Source organism: Monodelphis domestica, chromosome 2 (genome assembly GCF_027887165.1).
Source record: "Monodelphis domestica isolate mMonDom1 chromosome 2, mMonDom1.pri, whole genome shotgun sequence".
Taxonomy (NCBI): domain Eukaryota; kingdom Metazoa; phylum Chordata; class Mammalia; order Didelphimorphia; family Didelphidae; genus Monodelphis; species Monodelphis domestica.
In genome coordinates this window covers 181,938,951-181,955,384 of record NC_077228.1, presented here as the reverse complement: position 1 = coordinate 181,955,384, position 16,434 = coordinate 181,938,951, and the positions used below count along the sequence as shown (strand labels likewise).

Below are 16,434 nucleotides of genomic sequence, written 5' to 3'. Positions count from 1 at the left end.
GGAATGCACTAACATTTTTCCTTTGACACAGAAACTATTTGCACAGCTGTTTTTATAAGCAAGAATGACCTTGGCTGCCTAGCTGGCCAGGTCTGCTCCATGCCAATATTTCAAGAAGGGGAGAGGTTGGGCCATCAGTAGCTCCTGGCTTCCCCAACTCCTTGCCCTCTTTGGTCTCAGGGTCATTAGGATGGGTCAGGATGTTCAAGTGAGCCAGGAGCCTATGCCGAGGAGACCACTCCACCCCGTTCCTTCTTTGTAATGAACTACCTGGGCCAGCCTCTTTGGGGGGTCAGGAAGCTTACTCCCCACCCAACCCCTCCACTGTTACCATCCCCAGAAGCAGAGCTGCTCTTGCCCTTTCTTAGAAAAGCTGATGAACTAGACTCCTCCTCCTAGAGGAGCCCAGCCAGGCTCAGATTGTGTTCCCTAAAGGCCTGGTCGCTTTGAAGCTGCAATCAGATTCTTTCTCCCAGGGCCTCCAGCCTGAGGGCTCCCCAGCTTATTAGTATCACTCATTCCCAGAGCGGCAGAAAACAGATGCTGCGACCAGAGGGGCCTGGGCCCTGGCCCTGATGTGGAGGAGAGAAAATGAGAAACCACGATGGCTCCAGCAGGGCACCTTTGGCCAATGCCAATCCTGTTTCCATCTCTGGAATCCCCCTGCCTCCCTCCCTGGAGCAATGTGTTTGTTCTTCTGGTTCAAAAATGTGCTGAAGCTTTTGGCTTTGCAGCCTTCTTGTTTAACTCAGCGTGAGTGATAAATGGATGCCAGATGCTCCAGGATGGCTTGTTTTTCTGTCGTTTGCCTGACAGGTGATATTTTTCAATGGCAAGGATACCCCACAGCCCAGCACACCATCCATCAACCCCTGGGGGAAGGGGGGAGGCTTACAGTCAGCAGTTATTGTCATTCCAGCTGCTGCTAATAAATTTACTGAAGGACTCTGAGCTGGCTAACCCAGCCAACTGATGGACACAGAGGAGAGCCGGCCGGGAAGGGTTTGGGGTGGGCTGAGAAGAAACACGGAAGGATGCTCTCTAGGAAGACTGGGGGTGGGGGAGGTGCTTTGCAGAAGGTGGGGCACAGAACTCATTCATTCAAATAAGACAACAATCTTGGAAGCAGGAAACACCCTGAAGCCTCATCATGCCAGGTTATTCTGTGTACCGGGAATAGGACAAAGGTCACTGGAGGATATTTTATGGGATGGGGAAAAAAAAAAAGAAATATGACCCTATCTATATGGCTTAGGTTAAAACGAATCAATATTGTGGAAATTACCAGAGATTAGAGTGAGAAGCACCTTTCAAAGTCAACATGGTAAATGGCATCTAGCCTTATGCTTTGCAATCAGTGTGTGATACATGTTTATTGAATTAAGTGGAATTTTCTCTCTCTATCTCTACACACACACACTCGTGATTCTGATTTGGAGATAGTGGAATGATGGAAAGGATTTGGAGTTCAAAGCTCACCTCGATTATTTACTTATGTGACTTTAAAGCCAGTCATATAACATGCCCAGGCCTCAGTTTCCCTATTTTTAAAAGGAAGATGTTGGACCAGGCAGCATCTGAATTTCCTGCCTTGTCTAGATCTGTAAGTCTATGATGCAGCCCCCTAAACGGGGTCCTTTTTGACAGCAAGCAAGGGTGTTCCCTAGGGGAGCAGGGCAGCTTATTTTCAGCGGGCAAGCAAAGCAAAATCAAGACCTCCCCAAATGAGTGAGACTTGGTTCTCGCCCTCCAGAGGCTTAGGGTCATAGCTTTAGCTTCCAGTGGACCTTCGAGATCACCTAATCCAACCAACCTCATCTTACAGGAGAGGAAACGGAGACCCATAGAAGTGACTTCTCCAAAGTAGAGGAGCAGAAACTGAACCCAGGTCCTCTCCCTGCAATCTGGCCACCTCTCCACTGTACCAAGAGGTGCAGCTAAGTTTATAATCTAATTGGGAAGATCAGATACTAGATAAAGAGCCATTGCAGAAGGCAAGAGACAGAAGGTGGCTGCATGGGGGCAGCTAGGTGGCACATGGATACCTTCTCTGTGTATAAGTTGTCTCCTCCAGTACAATGTAAGTTCCTTCAGAGAAAATACTCATTTTTGTCTTTGTATCTCCAGTGCCTAGCAGGTAACAGTGTTTGTTTCATTGAACCCAATAGCCTCATTTTCATTTGCTTGGGCATTCTTTGTATCTTGGAATTTTCCCCCACACCAATGTGTCTTATCTCACTCCTTTAGACCATGTATTTCTTTTTTTTTTTTAAACCCTTACCTTCCATCTTGGAATCAATACTGTGCATTGGTTCCAAGGCAGAAGAGAGGTAAGGGCTAGGCAATGGGGGTCAAGTGACTGGCCCAGGGTCACACAGCTGGGAAGTGTCTGAGGCTAGATTTGAACCCAGGACCTCCCATCTCTAGGCCTGGCTCTCAATCTACTGAGCTACCCAGCTGCCCCTAGACCATGTATTTCTTAAGCAGGAGTCTCTCTCCACAGTGGGTATGCTGTGCTACTGACCACTTGTCTGACATAGTGTGAAAAGGTAGACCCTGATGGAAAGGCTTATGCCTTTTGATTCGTGTATTTTTTTAACCCTTTACCTTCTGCCTTATACTAAATATTAATGCTTCTAAGGCAGAAGAGTGGTATGGGTCAAGCAATTAGGGTTAATGACTTTAATGACTTACCCAGGGTTACACAGCTAAGAAATGTATGAGGCCACACTTGAACTCAGGTCCTCTTATCTCCAGCCTGGCTCTCTATACAGTGAGCCACTCTATACAGGCTGCCCCTTGCCATTTCCTTCTCCAGTTCATTTAACAGATGATGAAATTGAGGCAAACAGGGTTAAGTGATTTGCCAGGGATCGTGCATATAGGAAGTGTGTGAGTCCAGATTTGAACCCAGGTCTTCCTGACTCCAGGTCTGGCACTCTATCCACTGTGCCACCTCGTTGCCCCACTTCACATATTTAAAAAAATATAAGCACCCCCCCAAATAGGAGCACAAATATTAGCTTCATTTTACATATGAGGAAACTGGGGCTCAGAGGAAGTTGGCTTGCCCATGGTCAAACAGCTAATAACCGTCAGTCAAGATTTGAACCCAAGTCTCTTGAATCTAGATATCTACACACTATACTAATAGAGGAAAGTTTTTTCTTTTCTTTTTCCTTTTGTTTGAAACACAGCTAGGTGGCCAGTGAGGGTGCCTAGAATACCACCCTCACCTCAGGAGGGATGCTGTCGTCTGAGTCTGAGCTATCATCATAGCTGCTCCCATCCAGATTCATCTGCAGCAACTGGTCAATGGTGGCATCCACGGCGCCATTATTGGCACGCAGCACACACTCGATGATGTCATAGTCCATGTTGGGGAACATGGTCTTGAAGTCCTCCATCGCCTGGTTGAACTCCAGGCGGCGGACTTGCCGGGCAGGCCGGCTGTTGTTGAGTTCCTGGGCCGAGGCGTTCCCCCCACCCCGGGACCCGCCATTGCTGCTGCTCCTGCGGAACAGGCTTGTCATTTTGCAGAACTGTTTGGGGAAAATGTTTCAACCTGGTGCCCAACGTGATCCCCCCCAGCCCACCCACCCCTTCCCCCACCTCTGCTGCTGCCACCCCCCCACTGCTCTGAAATTTTACTCCCTCATCACTTGGGGCGGGGAGGCAAGAACAGGGCAGGGGGGGTGGCGGGGCCTCCCAGTCAGGAGGCTAAGTGGTCATGCTGTGAAGTGGCCCTCAGGGAGCTGTCCTCGATGTTTAGTGTCATCCAGTCCCAAGGAGAGGTGATGGGGAGACGAGGGGCGCTGCCCAACGCTGCTCAGCCTGAGAGCTGTGACATGCTGAATTCAAGAGGGAGAATGTTTTCCACCTAGGAGAGAAAGAGAATCCAAGTCAGGGCTGGAGGAGGCAATATATTATCATATCATATTGAGGTGAATGATAAAACAGCATAGTCTGCCCACTGGAATTGGTTTTTTTCCTCCAAAGATGGCAGATTAAACCTTTCATTTTCATAGCTGAGATGCAGACTCGTTTCTAAGAAATATTGAGAAAAGAACTCCCTGACAAAAACTGTTAGGAAAACCAGATGAGAGTATGGAAGAAATTAGATTTTGACCAGCACTTCACACCATACACCAGTAGGAGCTCCGAATGGATGCCTGACCTAGATATATTCAGCCACATAATATACACATTAGAGAAGCAGGGAGGAAATTGCTTTAGGATCTATAGATAGGGAAAGATTTCCTGAGGAAGCAAGTGATAGAATCACTAACTATGACCTAGGAGCTCCCAGCCTGATGGTTAAGACCTTACTCTCAAAAGAACTCTAGCTTCATTTGGATCAATGGACAAAAAACCCCAACAAAAACAAACAAACAAACAAACAGATGGAATCACTCAAGAGAAAATGAAGTTTTGATCATGTAAAATTTAAAAGTCTTTGAACAAAAATTGGGACACTAAAGCATTGCTGGTGGAGCTGTGAACTGATCCAGGTATTCTGGAGGGCAATCTGGAAGGATGCCCAAAGGGCTATGCATACCTTTTGATACAGTAACCAAAGAGATAAAAAAAATGGGAAAAAACCTACTTGTACAAAAATATTTAAAGTTGCTCTTTTTGTGGTGGCAAAGAATTGGAAACTAAAGGGATGTCCCTCAGTTGGGGAATGGATGAATTGTGGTATATGATGGTGACAGAATACTATTGTGCTATAAGGAATGATGAACAGGATGATTTCAGGAAGAACTGGGAAGACCCACATGAACTGATGCAGAGTGAAGTAAGCAGAACCAGGAGAACATTGTACACAGCAGTAGTAGCAATATTGTAGAATGATCAACTGGGAAAGATTTAGCTACTCTCAGCAATACAATGATCCAGGACAATTCTGAGGAACTTAGGACAAAGAATGCTGTCCACTTCTAGAGAAAGAACTACTGGAGAAGGAATGCAGATGAAAACATACAATTTTTCACTTTAGTTTATTTGGGTATATGCTTTGGGATTTTGGTTTAATAAGATTATTCACTTTCAAAAATGAATAATATAGAAATGTTTTGAGTGATAACACATATATAACCCAGATTGAATTGCTCACCAGCTCTGGGAGTGGGGAGGGAAGGAAGAGAGGGAGGCAATTTAGGTGATATAACTTCAGAAAACTTATGTGAAAATGTATTAAATGTAATTGGTAAACAAAATTAAAAATAAGTTTTTGCACAAGTAAGTCCAATGTAATAAAAATTAGAAAGGAAATAGACATCTTGGGGGACGGGGAATCTGTGCAATGAATTCCTCTGATAAAGACCTCAATTCCAAGATATATAAAGAATTTATTTAAATTAAGAACTTTCCCACAATAGTTAAAATATTTCTACTGAATACTAAAAATAATCTATATATTGCATTTTGAAAATTAAGGTGTTCATAACTAACCACATCAATAATAAATCCAACTAAAACAATTTGCATTTCAATATATGCAGAAAAGGCTTTTGGCAAAATATGCCACCTATTCCTTATAAAAACATTAGGGGACATTGGAATAAATTGAACATTCCTTAAAATGAGAAATGGCACCTCTCCAAAACCATCAGCAAGCATTATCTGTGATGAAGATATACCAGAAGCCTTCCCAATACAATCAGCAAGGATGCCCATTATCACCACTATTATCCAATATTGTCCTGGAAATGCTAGCTATAGCAACAAGAAAAGAAAAAGAAATTGAAGGATTAGAAAAGATAATAAAGTTATTCTAAGCAGATAGAACTCCAGAGAATCAACCAAAAAAACTAATCAAAATAACTAACAACTTTAGAAAAACTACAAGATATAAAATAAATTCACATAGAAAATTAAGCTGTCTCATGAAGTCTGACTAAACTGAATTTGATTCAAATTATAGACTTAAAAGTTAGAAGGGAGTTTAGAAAGCAATTAGTCTAACACTTATTTTCCAATTGAGCAAACTGAAAAATAAGTGACTTGGACAAGGTCACAGGTCCAAAAGGAAGTGACAAGGCAAGGATTTTAATTCAGCTTTTCTGGCTCTTTGAATTCGGAACTCTTTCCCCTGTAACATATTGCCTCTGGCATGGTGCACTTCTCTGTGAATGGTTGATCTGTTACATTCTGTATATCCTCTATGCCATAGATTAGCCATAACCATTTTTGGTGCCTTGGATGGCTTCTCCCCTGCCATTCAGTGCTACTTAAACTTCTGTGACCCAAATGCCATTTGTTCCATGACCAGCAAAAGCAGATTCACAGCAGTTAAGCAAAACATGATTTAGGAATGTAAATCTTTAACAGGAAGGCACAGTGCCCAAAACATAACAGATGCCCAATAATATATCTATTGTTTGGTTGGCATATCCTTACATGTTATAGTGGGAAAAGCATTAACCCTGGGGTTCAAAATCCCATTTCTGATGTATACTACTTTTGTGGGTCACCTCCCTGAGCCTCAGTTTCCTCTTTTGTAAAAAGGAGAGCATTCTGAGGTACCCTCTGGCTCTAAAGCTCTGATGTATGGGGTCTCCCTAGCCCAAAACTCTAATTCCCAAGTGCAGGCAACTAGGATTTCGTTACAATTTGAGTTAAGAGCAGCCAGTTGGCTCAGTGGAAAAAGTAGGGGAGGGGGAGAGGAAAGACAGAGAGACAGAGACAGAGAGAAACAGAGAGGAGAGAGAGACAAAGACAGAGGAAAAATAAAATTTGAGCTATAAGACTTCATGATAATAGTGTTACCCTTAGAATAAATAGTGATTCCTTGACTCCAAGGAACTTGGGAGTTATTCTTTCTCTCAAATAATATCCCAAACATGAGGAGACAAGTAGAAACCTGCATTGTTTTCACAGGAGGTAGGTTAATCACCTGAGCATTTATTTTCTGCAGAAGTGTTTGCAGTGGGAACAAATCGATGTAATGGTCTGGCTTCTCTCACCCCAACTCCCAAATTTTGAAGGTTAAATATAAACTTGCCTAGGGTTGCTGGTAAAGTTTGATAAAACCTGAGGCTTTAAGACTCAATGTAAAATGACATCCCTAGGCATACCTGAGGACCTGCAGTAAAGGATTTATTTCATAGAGATAGTAAATGAATGAATGAATAAACGTGACAAAAAATGCAGAAACAGGCTCAACTAACTACAACTTTTCTATAATGGATACAGAAGACTTAACTAGAAAGGATCATATAAGGCAAGAATCTGATCTGGCGCGTTTGTACCTGTGCAAAGAAGTTAAAAGAGAAAAAGAATGATTGCTGGAAGCCCTCAAATGAGCAGAGTAAGATGATGAAAAGAGTGATTTACTGAGCAGCAGCAGATCTGGGTTCTAGCTTCTGCTCTGCTATTACCTAGTTGTGAGGGCTTTGAATGATACCAATAATAACAATAGCTAATATTTATGTAGCACATATTATGTGCCAAGCACTTTACAAATATTATCTCATTTGATCTTCACAACAACCCTGGAAAGTAGATGCCGTTATTATCCCCAGTTTACAGGAAAGGAAACTGAGACAAACAAGGTAAATGATTTGTCCAAGGTCACATAGCTAGTAAGTGTCAGGTTGGATTTGATGTCAAGTCTTCCTAATTCCAGATACAATGTTCTATCCACTAAGTCACCAGCTTTAGCCACTGCACCTCAGTTTCCTTCTCTCTGAAAAGAAAAGGCTGGATTAGAGGATTGCTAGAAAAGGAAGATCCCTTCCACTTCCCATCTTCTATGGTTCTATTTGAAGAGGGTCATATCATCATGGACTCATGTTTTCATATACATTTGACAGGGTCTAAAACACGGGTTCTTAACCTGGAGTCCATAGACCCCAAAATTGCAGGGGCTTCATGAAATTAGATGGGGGGATTATATTTTACTTTTATTAACCCTTGATTTCCTTTGGAATTCTATTTTTTTTTTTGCACTTTAAAACATTATTCTGAGGAAGGATCCACAGATTCCACCAAACTTGCCAAAGGGAAGGTTATGATAAAATAAAATTTAACAGCCTCATCCCTAGTCTAAAAGGATATATATGCACTTCTAAAAGATCTTATTGTTAGTGATATCTTGTTTTTACAATGCCTTCATTTCCCAACATATCTTTCCCTCCTTTTCTGCTTAGCATGCTGGCTCTTGTCACAGACTGGAAAAGGTGGGGTGGCCCAGATCTTCAAAAACCAACAGATGCAACAACCATGACTGACCATACAATCCCCAACTTCTGCAAAGAAGTGAGTGAGAGAGTTGCATTGTCCTAACTCGTGGTCATTATAATATAGGTAAGAATTTGAATTTAAAAAACTTGAGGGGGCAGCTGGGTGGCTCAGTGGATTGAGAGCCAGGTCTAGAGACTGGAGGTCCTAGGTTCAAATCTGGCCTCAGACACTTCCCAGCTGTGTGACCCTGGGCAAGTCACTTGACCCCCATTGCCTAGCCCTTACCACTCTTCTGCCTTGGAGCCAATACACAGTATTGACTATTGACTCCAAGACGGGAGGTAAGGGTTTAAAAAAAAACTTAAAAAGATAATTACCCCCCATCCAAAGACTTTAGCATTAGTGTAACTGCCCCAGCTATAGTGCTCTCCTCCCTAAATACCTTGCATTTACTTTTATATATAAAATTTTTATTAGACATATAATTTTATTATTCATATATTATACTTATATAATTTATAATTATATTAATTTTACTATACATACAAATAATTTATATACATAATTATATATATACCATATATTTCTGTCTGTCTATCTATCTCTCTATCTCTCTACACCTGTAATCTGGAAAATCCACATAAGATGTTTTGGTCCTCCTTTCATACTGGAGAGGAAGTCTGAATTTCTTCTTTTTCTATATGGGGTACTTATAGTACCTTATTGTAAGTTTGGGGCTAAGTATGCATTTCTGAGTTTCTAAACTTTTTCTATGTCTGCTGCTGCCCTTCATGTACCACCTGTGGCTTCCACAAAATTCTCCCAAAATTCCCATTTAATTTCTTATGTAGATCCATGATATATTGAATGTCAAATGGGAAGGTTGTGATGTGGAAAAGATAACTATATATGTGCTTGTATATGTGGATTACACATTAATGTGCATATATTTGAGATGTATACACATGTACATTTGTGATTGTGTATTATGTGTACAATGCACATGTGTGTATATTTGCATGTTTCCCCCCCTTTTTTGGAAATTTTATTTAATTCGATGATTTCCAATATTTTCCATGGTTACAAGATTCGTGTTCTTTCCCTCCCCTCTCCCCTAACCCTCTCCTGTAGCTGGCATGCAATTGCACTGGTTTTAACAAATTTTTCCTCTTTCAGGGCAGGAGCTGTTGCTTGTTTCTTTGTATCTATCCCTAGCACTTGGGAGTGTTTGGCACTCAGTAGGGGTTTAAAAAATGCACACCGGTTCACTGTCATGTGTCCCCCCTCCCACAGCTCTGAATGTTTGAAAGTCTGAGTCTACAAACTGGGACCCCAGTCCCTTAAGCTAAGGATTGGACCCCTAAAGCCAACAAGAATAAAAATAGCTAAATAAAGCTATTTCTGTGGTGTTTACAAGTAAGTGTTTAATATGTGAATCCTGCTTAAGGCAGCTCTAAAACACAAATGTTTACTGAACACAAAAAGGCAACATGCGAAGTGCTTTGGGGGGATACCACACTGGGTTTAAGATTTGTGATCCCAAAACACAGAACTCTTATTGAAGCTTTGCCTGAAATGCCCCTCCTTCCTCACACACACCCCAACATTCCCCCTGTCTCCCCACACTGGGAAACTGCCACAACCAACATCAAGACAGCTTTAGATCCTGTTCAGCCTCCAAAAGATAATGTCTTTGTCCGGAAACCACAGTTCAAGCAGCTGTGTTTGGGTCGGGCTCAGAGAGGCTACCATGCTTGCGTGCATATAAATCATGCTTGAGCAATGATGGTCCTTATGCTGATGGACTGGGCAGGCAGTAAAGCTGTCTGTCGCCTTCTCGCCTCAGGTAATTTAATAAGGGAGATGGAGAAGCTTTAAGTGGCCCACACAGTCCCCTGAGAGAGAAGAAACAAGACCCTCCAGGAGGGATAATATCAGCTGGCCATGTCTGCTGAGCCTGAGACCTCTCCCCGCGGCGGGTCTCCCCACCTCTGGGTGCTTCAGACCATTCCAATGGAGGTCCAGGAAGCTGAGTAGGACACCTTCACTATCCAAAAAGGGCCACCTCCTCCCATGGCTGCTAATGGATCTGGATGCAGATTCCCTCAGCTGGCTAGCCTTGCCTAGGAGCCTGGATTCCCTTCCTCTTCTGGATCCAAATATCTCCCAATCTGGGTATCTGAGTTCCCCTACCAAAACAAACATCTCAGGGTCTTTCATGAACATCCAGCATCCACTGAAAGTCAATGACCATGACTAAAGAAATATAGGGTTAAGGAAGAAGCCAGGAAACTGCAATCTAAAGACACTTTAGGGAATCATTTCAGAGAATTCTGTAAAATTGGAGCCAGGAGTAAGTAGTCTTGGAGATGCTCCCAACAAGCAATTATACAAGTATTTATTAAGCACCTACAGTAAACAGTGAGGTGGCACAATGGATAGAATGATAGGCTTAGAGTTAGGAAGACTCATCTTCATTATTTCAAATCCATCCTCAAGATACTTACTAGCTATGACCCTGGGCAAGTCACTTAACCCTGTTTGCTTCAGTTTCCTCATCTGTAAAATGAGCCGAAGAAGGAAAGAGCAAACCACTCCTGTATTTTTGTCAAGAAAACCCCAAATGGGGTCACGAATCTGGAACGCCTTTCAAATTAGTGTTTTCTTCACTATCATCCTCTAGTGAAAGTATCATTATCACCATTGTAGACATGTGGAAACTGAGGCTTAAAGGATGGACAAATGAATGAAGAAGCATTCATTGAGTGCTTATGGGCAAAGCACTTGGTGAAGTACTGGAGATACAAATAGCAAAGCATGGCAATCCCTGCTCTCCCAGAGCTCACATTCTAGCAGAGAGACACAATGCCTAGAGCAAGTTTCAGCAGAGTAAAGAAACTGATTCATAGGCCCATAGCACTTTGGTTTTTTGATTTGTTTGATTTAATTTAATTTTTAATTTTGAACTTAAACACTAGAAATAGAACATTTCTTTATACACATAGAATATAAAAAGAAGACTGCTTATGAAAACAAATACTATGAAACTGTTCCATGCTAATTGTCTTTAAAAGTATATAATAAATACCATGCATTATCAAATCCTTGTCTGTTGAGCACATTTATTATTATCCTCCTTGTCTACTGAGCACATTTTAAAAAAATCAATCAATGGCGAATATAACCAAAAAAGGAAAATGATACATGTTGGAGGAAATGTGGGGAAATCGAGAATTGTGAACTAATACAACTATTCTGGAGAATAATACAGCACCATACTCAAAGGGCCATCAAACTCGGCATACCCTTTGACCAAGCAATATCACTACTGTATCCCAAAGAGATCAGAGATAGGGAGAAAGGACCTACTGGTAAAAAAAATATTTTTAGCAGCTCTTTTTGTAGTGGCAAAGAATTAGAAACCTAAGGGTAACCATCAATTGGGGAATGGCTAAACAAGCCGTGGTATATGGTTGTAATGGAATACTATTGTGCCATAAGAAGTAGCAAACAGGATGAGTTCAGAAAAACCTGGAAAGATTTATATGAATTGATGCAAAGTAAAGTGAGCAGAACCAGGAGAACACTGAATATAATAAAAGAAATCTTATATGATCATCAACTGTGAAGGACTAAACTATTATCATCAAAACAAGGTTCCAAGATAACCCAAAGGGACTCATGATAGAAAAGGCTATCCATAACCAAAGAAGGAACTATTGGAGTCTGACTGCAGATAAAAGCATCCCATTTTTTAGTTTTATTTCCTTCATGAATTTTTTTATTGTATATGTGAAGGGTATTCTTTCACCGAATGAGTAATATGGAAATAAATACTGCATGACAACACTGGTATAACTTATATCGGACTATTTAACACCTGAGAGGGACAGGGAGAGCTGAATCATGAAATGTCAGACAACAATTGTCAAAAATTGTTTCTATAAATATGGAAATATGTTTTGCATGATAATACATGTATAACCCAGATCAAATTAACTGCCAGCACAAAGAGTGGGAAGGGAAAGGAGAGAGGGAGGGAGATGAATTCAATCATATAACTTAGGAAAAATTGTGTGGAAATTTGTTATTATGTGTAATTGGTAAATATGTGTTTCTATATATAATTGAAAAATTTTTTAAGATTTTTAAAATGAATATTTTAAAAATAAAAATTAAAAATCAACATAGTATGAGAAATATACATTTAAACAACTCTGAGTTTCCACCTCACACCCAAGAGGTAGGAAAAGCTGGCAAAAAAGAAAAATCATCAAGGCTGGCAAGGCTATGGGAAAACTGGGACATTAATGCCCTGTTGGTGGAACTGTAAAATGGTAGAGTCATGCTGAAAAGCAATTTGGAACTATGGCCCAAAAGTTACTCAGCTGTGAATACCTTTGACTCTGCCATATCACTTTCTAGGTCCATACCCCAAAGAGATCAAAGAAATAAGAAAATGGGCCTTTTAATTATAGCCACTCTTATTGTGGAAACTCAGGGGTGTCCATCAACTGGAAAATGGTTGAACAAGTTGTAATATATGAATGTGATGGAATACTACTTACTATGCTGGAAGAAAGGATGAAAGGGATTGTTTCAGAGAAACCTGGGAAGGCTTGAATGAACTGATGCACAGCAAGTTGAGCAGAACCAGGAGAACAATTTATAATAAGACAAATCTAGCCCCAGACACTTCCTAGTGGTGTGACCCTGGGCAAGTCACTTAACTCCCATTGCCTAGCCCTTACCATTCTTCTGCCTTGGGACCAATACTTAGTATTGATTCTAAGACAGAAGGTAAGAATTTTAAAAAAGAAAGCAAAACAATTTATATAAGAACAATAATACTGTAAAGACAAACAACTTTCAAGGCTTAGGAACTCTGAATAACAAATGACCGACCACAATTTCAGGGGATTCATGATTAAAACAGACTACCCACCTCTTAATACAAACATAATAGACTCCAAGCACAGACTCAGATTTATTTTTAAACCCTTCCCTTCTGTTTTAGAATCAATACTATCAGTTCCAAATCAGAAGAGTAGTAAGGGCTGGGCAACTGGGGTTAAAGACTTGCTAGGAAGTATCTGAGGCCACATTTGAACCCAGGGCCTCCCCATCTCCTGGGCTAGTTCTCTGTTCACTGAGCCACCTAGTTGTCCCTGAGATATAATTTTTTTTAATATAGTAAATTCAGGAATTCATTTTGTTTGACTATACAAGTTTGAACTAAGGATTTTGTTTTTCATGCTTTCTGGAAGGAGTAGATGGACGAGAAGACATGAAAAGAAAAAAAATTCAATATAATTTTTTAAAAGTTAATCAATAATCATTTATTAAGCACTTATTATTTTCCAGGCAGTATATATACTAAGGTCTGAACTTTTTACAAGACTAAGATACTCCTTGTATAATACTGTGAATTACAGCTTTTTTTATCCTAGTTGTGAATAACTGGAAGGCAAGGACCAGAGCTCATTTAAGCTCTATAGCTTACCCTGACTATCACCACCAGCATATCCTAGGTATTTAATAAATACCTGTTAAATCAATAAAGAATAGGATCTGATTTACAAAAATTCCATTTCCATATAATCTGTCAATAGTTCACCTAGCATAATAAAAAAGCAGCCTTAGCTCAGAAGTTAAGAGCCCTGGAGTCAGGAAGACCTGAGTTCAAAACCACCCTCACACCCCTCCTAGTTGGGTGACTTTGGGCAAGCATTTTAACTTTTGATTGCCTGAGGAAAGGACCCAAAGGAGAAGAAAAGGGCCACCCACTCCATTATCCTTGCCAAGAAAATCCCATGATAGCTACAGTCTGTGGGGTCATGAAGAGTCAGAACAACACAATCATACCCAAATCAGCATACTTGTGATTGGCTACTAATTGCTACGTTTCTCCTAACTAACACCTTTAACAGCACCTCAAAAGCAGGACCTAATCCTGAAGCCTGTGCCTAGGACATGGCTACAAAGCCAAAGGAGGAGGGGGAAAAAGTAGCCAAGTGGGAGAAGGTAGAGACGGTTCTCTCTTCAAGGATGCAGGTAAGAGCATTTTGTAGGACCTCCCCTCCTCACCTTGAGTTCTTTCCAGTTCAACTAAAAAGGTAATCAAGCAGAAATAACCCCCAGTTGGGCCCTTGAGCAAGTTAATCATCTATCATATCCCACTTTCATCTCCAAAATGGAAGCAATCATGCAGAGTACCTACCTCTGTGTGGTTGTGAGGTGCACACCAAATAATGGATGTAAACATGCCATATACAATGTCAAATATTATTAGAATATAAATATCAATATAATATAATATAACAATATAATGTATAATAGAATAATAATAGAATATAAAATATATATGATAATAAAATAATAATAGAATATAAACGAGTGCTATGATTCTGCCAAAGTCTCCTGGTTGAGAAGAATAAAGACCAAGAAGGCAAGGAATACAAGACTAAGAGGCAGAGAATAAAGCACAGCCCTCTTAGTCAGACTTAAAGATACCTGGGTCCAGTGCGGTTGAGAAAATACAGAATACAGACCTAGCCAACAATCTTGGAAGAGGCCACTGTCCTGGCCCCAAGGCAGGGAGGTGAAGGAGGTAACTTTTGCTTTTGTATGACTTAATGGTTTGATAGAGCTACCTTTCCTCTAAAAAGGAGATCAGACCTGGGAATCTTTGGAGATCAGCTCTGTCTCACAACTGGCTGTCCTTGGGTTGCAGCTATCCACATTGTGTCTGGGATAAGGGTTTGGCTCTAGGGAGAAGAGAGAGTTCCCAGGGGCTAACTATAGTAATGAATCTTTGGAAAAGAGCTGTCTGGTTTTCAGAACATCTAATCTCTCTCTCCTGTCCTTGCAACAACCCCTCTCTCAAAGTCCACAGTGCAGGCAGGCATTATTTATTTAAAGATATTTTATTTTCCCAATTTTGTATTTGTTTTCCAAAATTATGAGATACAAATTGTCTCCTTCCCTTCCCCTTCTCAGAGATGGTAAACAATTTGATCCGAGTTATACATGTATTGTCATGCAAAATATATTTCCATATTGGTCATTGTTGTAAGAGAATACTCATATAAAACCAAACCCCAAAATAAAACAGTAAAAAAACCAATGTGGAAGATAGTATGCTTTGATCTGCATTCTGGCTCCCACAATTCTTTCTCTGGAGGTGGGCAGCATTCTTTATCATAAGTCGCTCAGAATTGTCTTGGATCATTGTATTGCTGAGAGTAGCTAAGTCTTTCCCCACTGAACATCCCACAATATTACTGTTACTGTGTACAATGTTCTGGTTCTAATTATTTCACTCTGCATCAGTTCATGTAGGTCTTTCTAGATTTTTCTGAAATCATCCTGCTCATCGTTTCTTGGAGCACAATAATATTCCATTACTATCATATATGACAATTTGTTCAGCCATTCTCTAATTGATAGACATTCCCTCAATTTCTAATTCTTTGGCAGGTGGGCATTATTAACTCCACTGGCATAAAATGAGAGGAAGAAAATAAGATTTATGTGGTACTTACTATATGTCAGGCACTGTGCTGAGCACTTTTGACAAATCTTATCTCATTTGATCCTTATAACAATTCTGTGATGTAGGTACAATTATCCCTATTTTACAGTTGAGGAAACTGAGGCAGAAGTGAAGCAATTTCTCTAGAATCACATAGCTAGTAAGCGTCTGAGGCCACATTTAAACTCAAGTCTTCCTGACTCCAGGCCCAGCTCTCTAACTCCTGTACCACCAGCTGCGAAAGAAAAGCAGCCCAGAGAGATTCAATATGAAGGGCCAGGGCTCATACATGTATGACAAGGACCAGAACCTGAGCTTTTAGGTGATGCAATTAGGAGCTAGTTCTTCTGCCCCCCCAAAAAAATCTGATCCCTCCATCTCAAGGGAAGCCAGAGCTACCAAGCAGGAGGAACATTAGATCTGGAGAAATATCGGCAGACTCTCTAAACTGTGGCATTTCAGTTTAATCTCCTGAGAGGCCCTTGGCCCCTTCAGTGAGAGGCAGGAGACCAACCGTGACTAGTGGGAGAGCTGGGCAACATGGCATTCCTGGTAAGGCTGAGGCTGGTGAATGGTTTGAGGCTGGGAGTGCTGAGCTGTAGTAGGGTAGGCTGATTAAGTATCTAAGTCTAGCATTAGTAAGGTGAGCCCCTACCCTGGCATGGGAGACCACTAGGCTGCCCAAAGAGGGGAAAACCAGCCCAGGTCAATAA

At 41.0% G+C, this 16,434-nt stretch overlaps 1 protein-coding gene across 9 annotated transcripts in view; it reads right to left on the bottom strand.

Moving 5' to 3' along the window:
* CUEDC1 (CUE domain containing 1) overlaps positions 1 to 16,434 on the bottom strand; it is a 133,570-nt gene that overhangs the window by 31,509 nt on the left and 85,627 nt on the right. For all 9 annotated transcript variants that reach the window (XM_056816513.1, XM_056816509.1, XM_056816507.1 and 6 more), the window contains one exon: positions 3,237 to 3,880. In XM_056816513.1, the coding sequence (XP_056672491.1) occupies positions 3,237 to 3,533 (297 nt within the window). In that variant the 5' untranslated portion in view covers positions 3,534 to 3,880. The remainder of the gene's footprint in view (positions 1 to 3,236; positions 3,881 to 16,434) is intronic.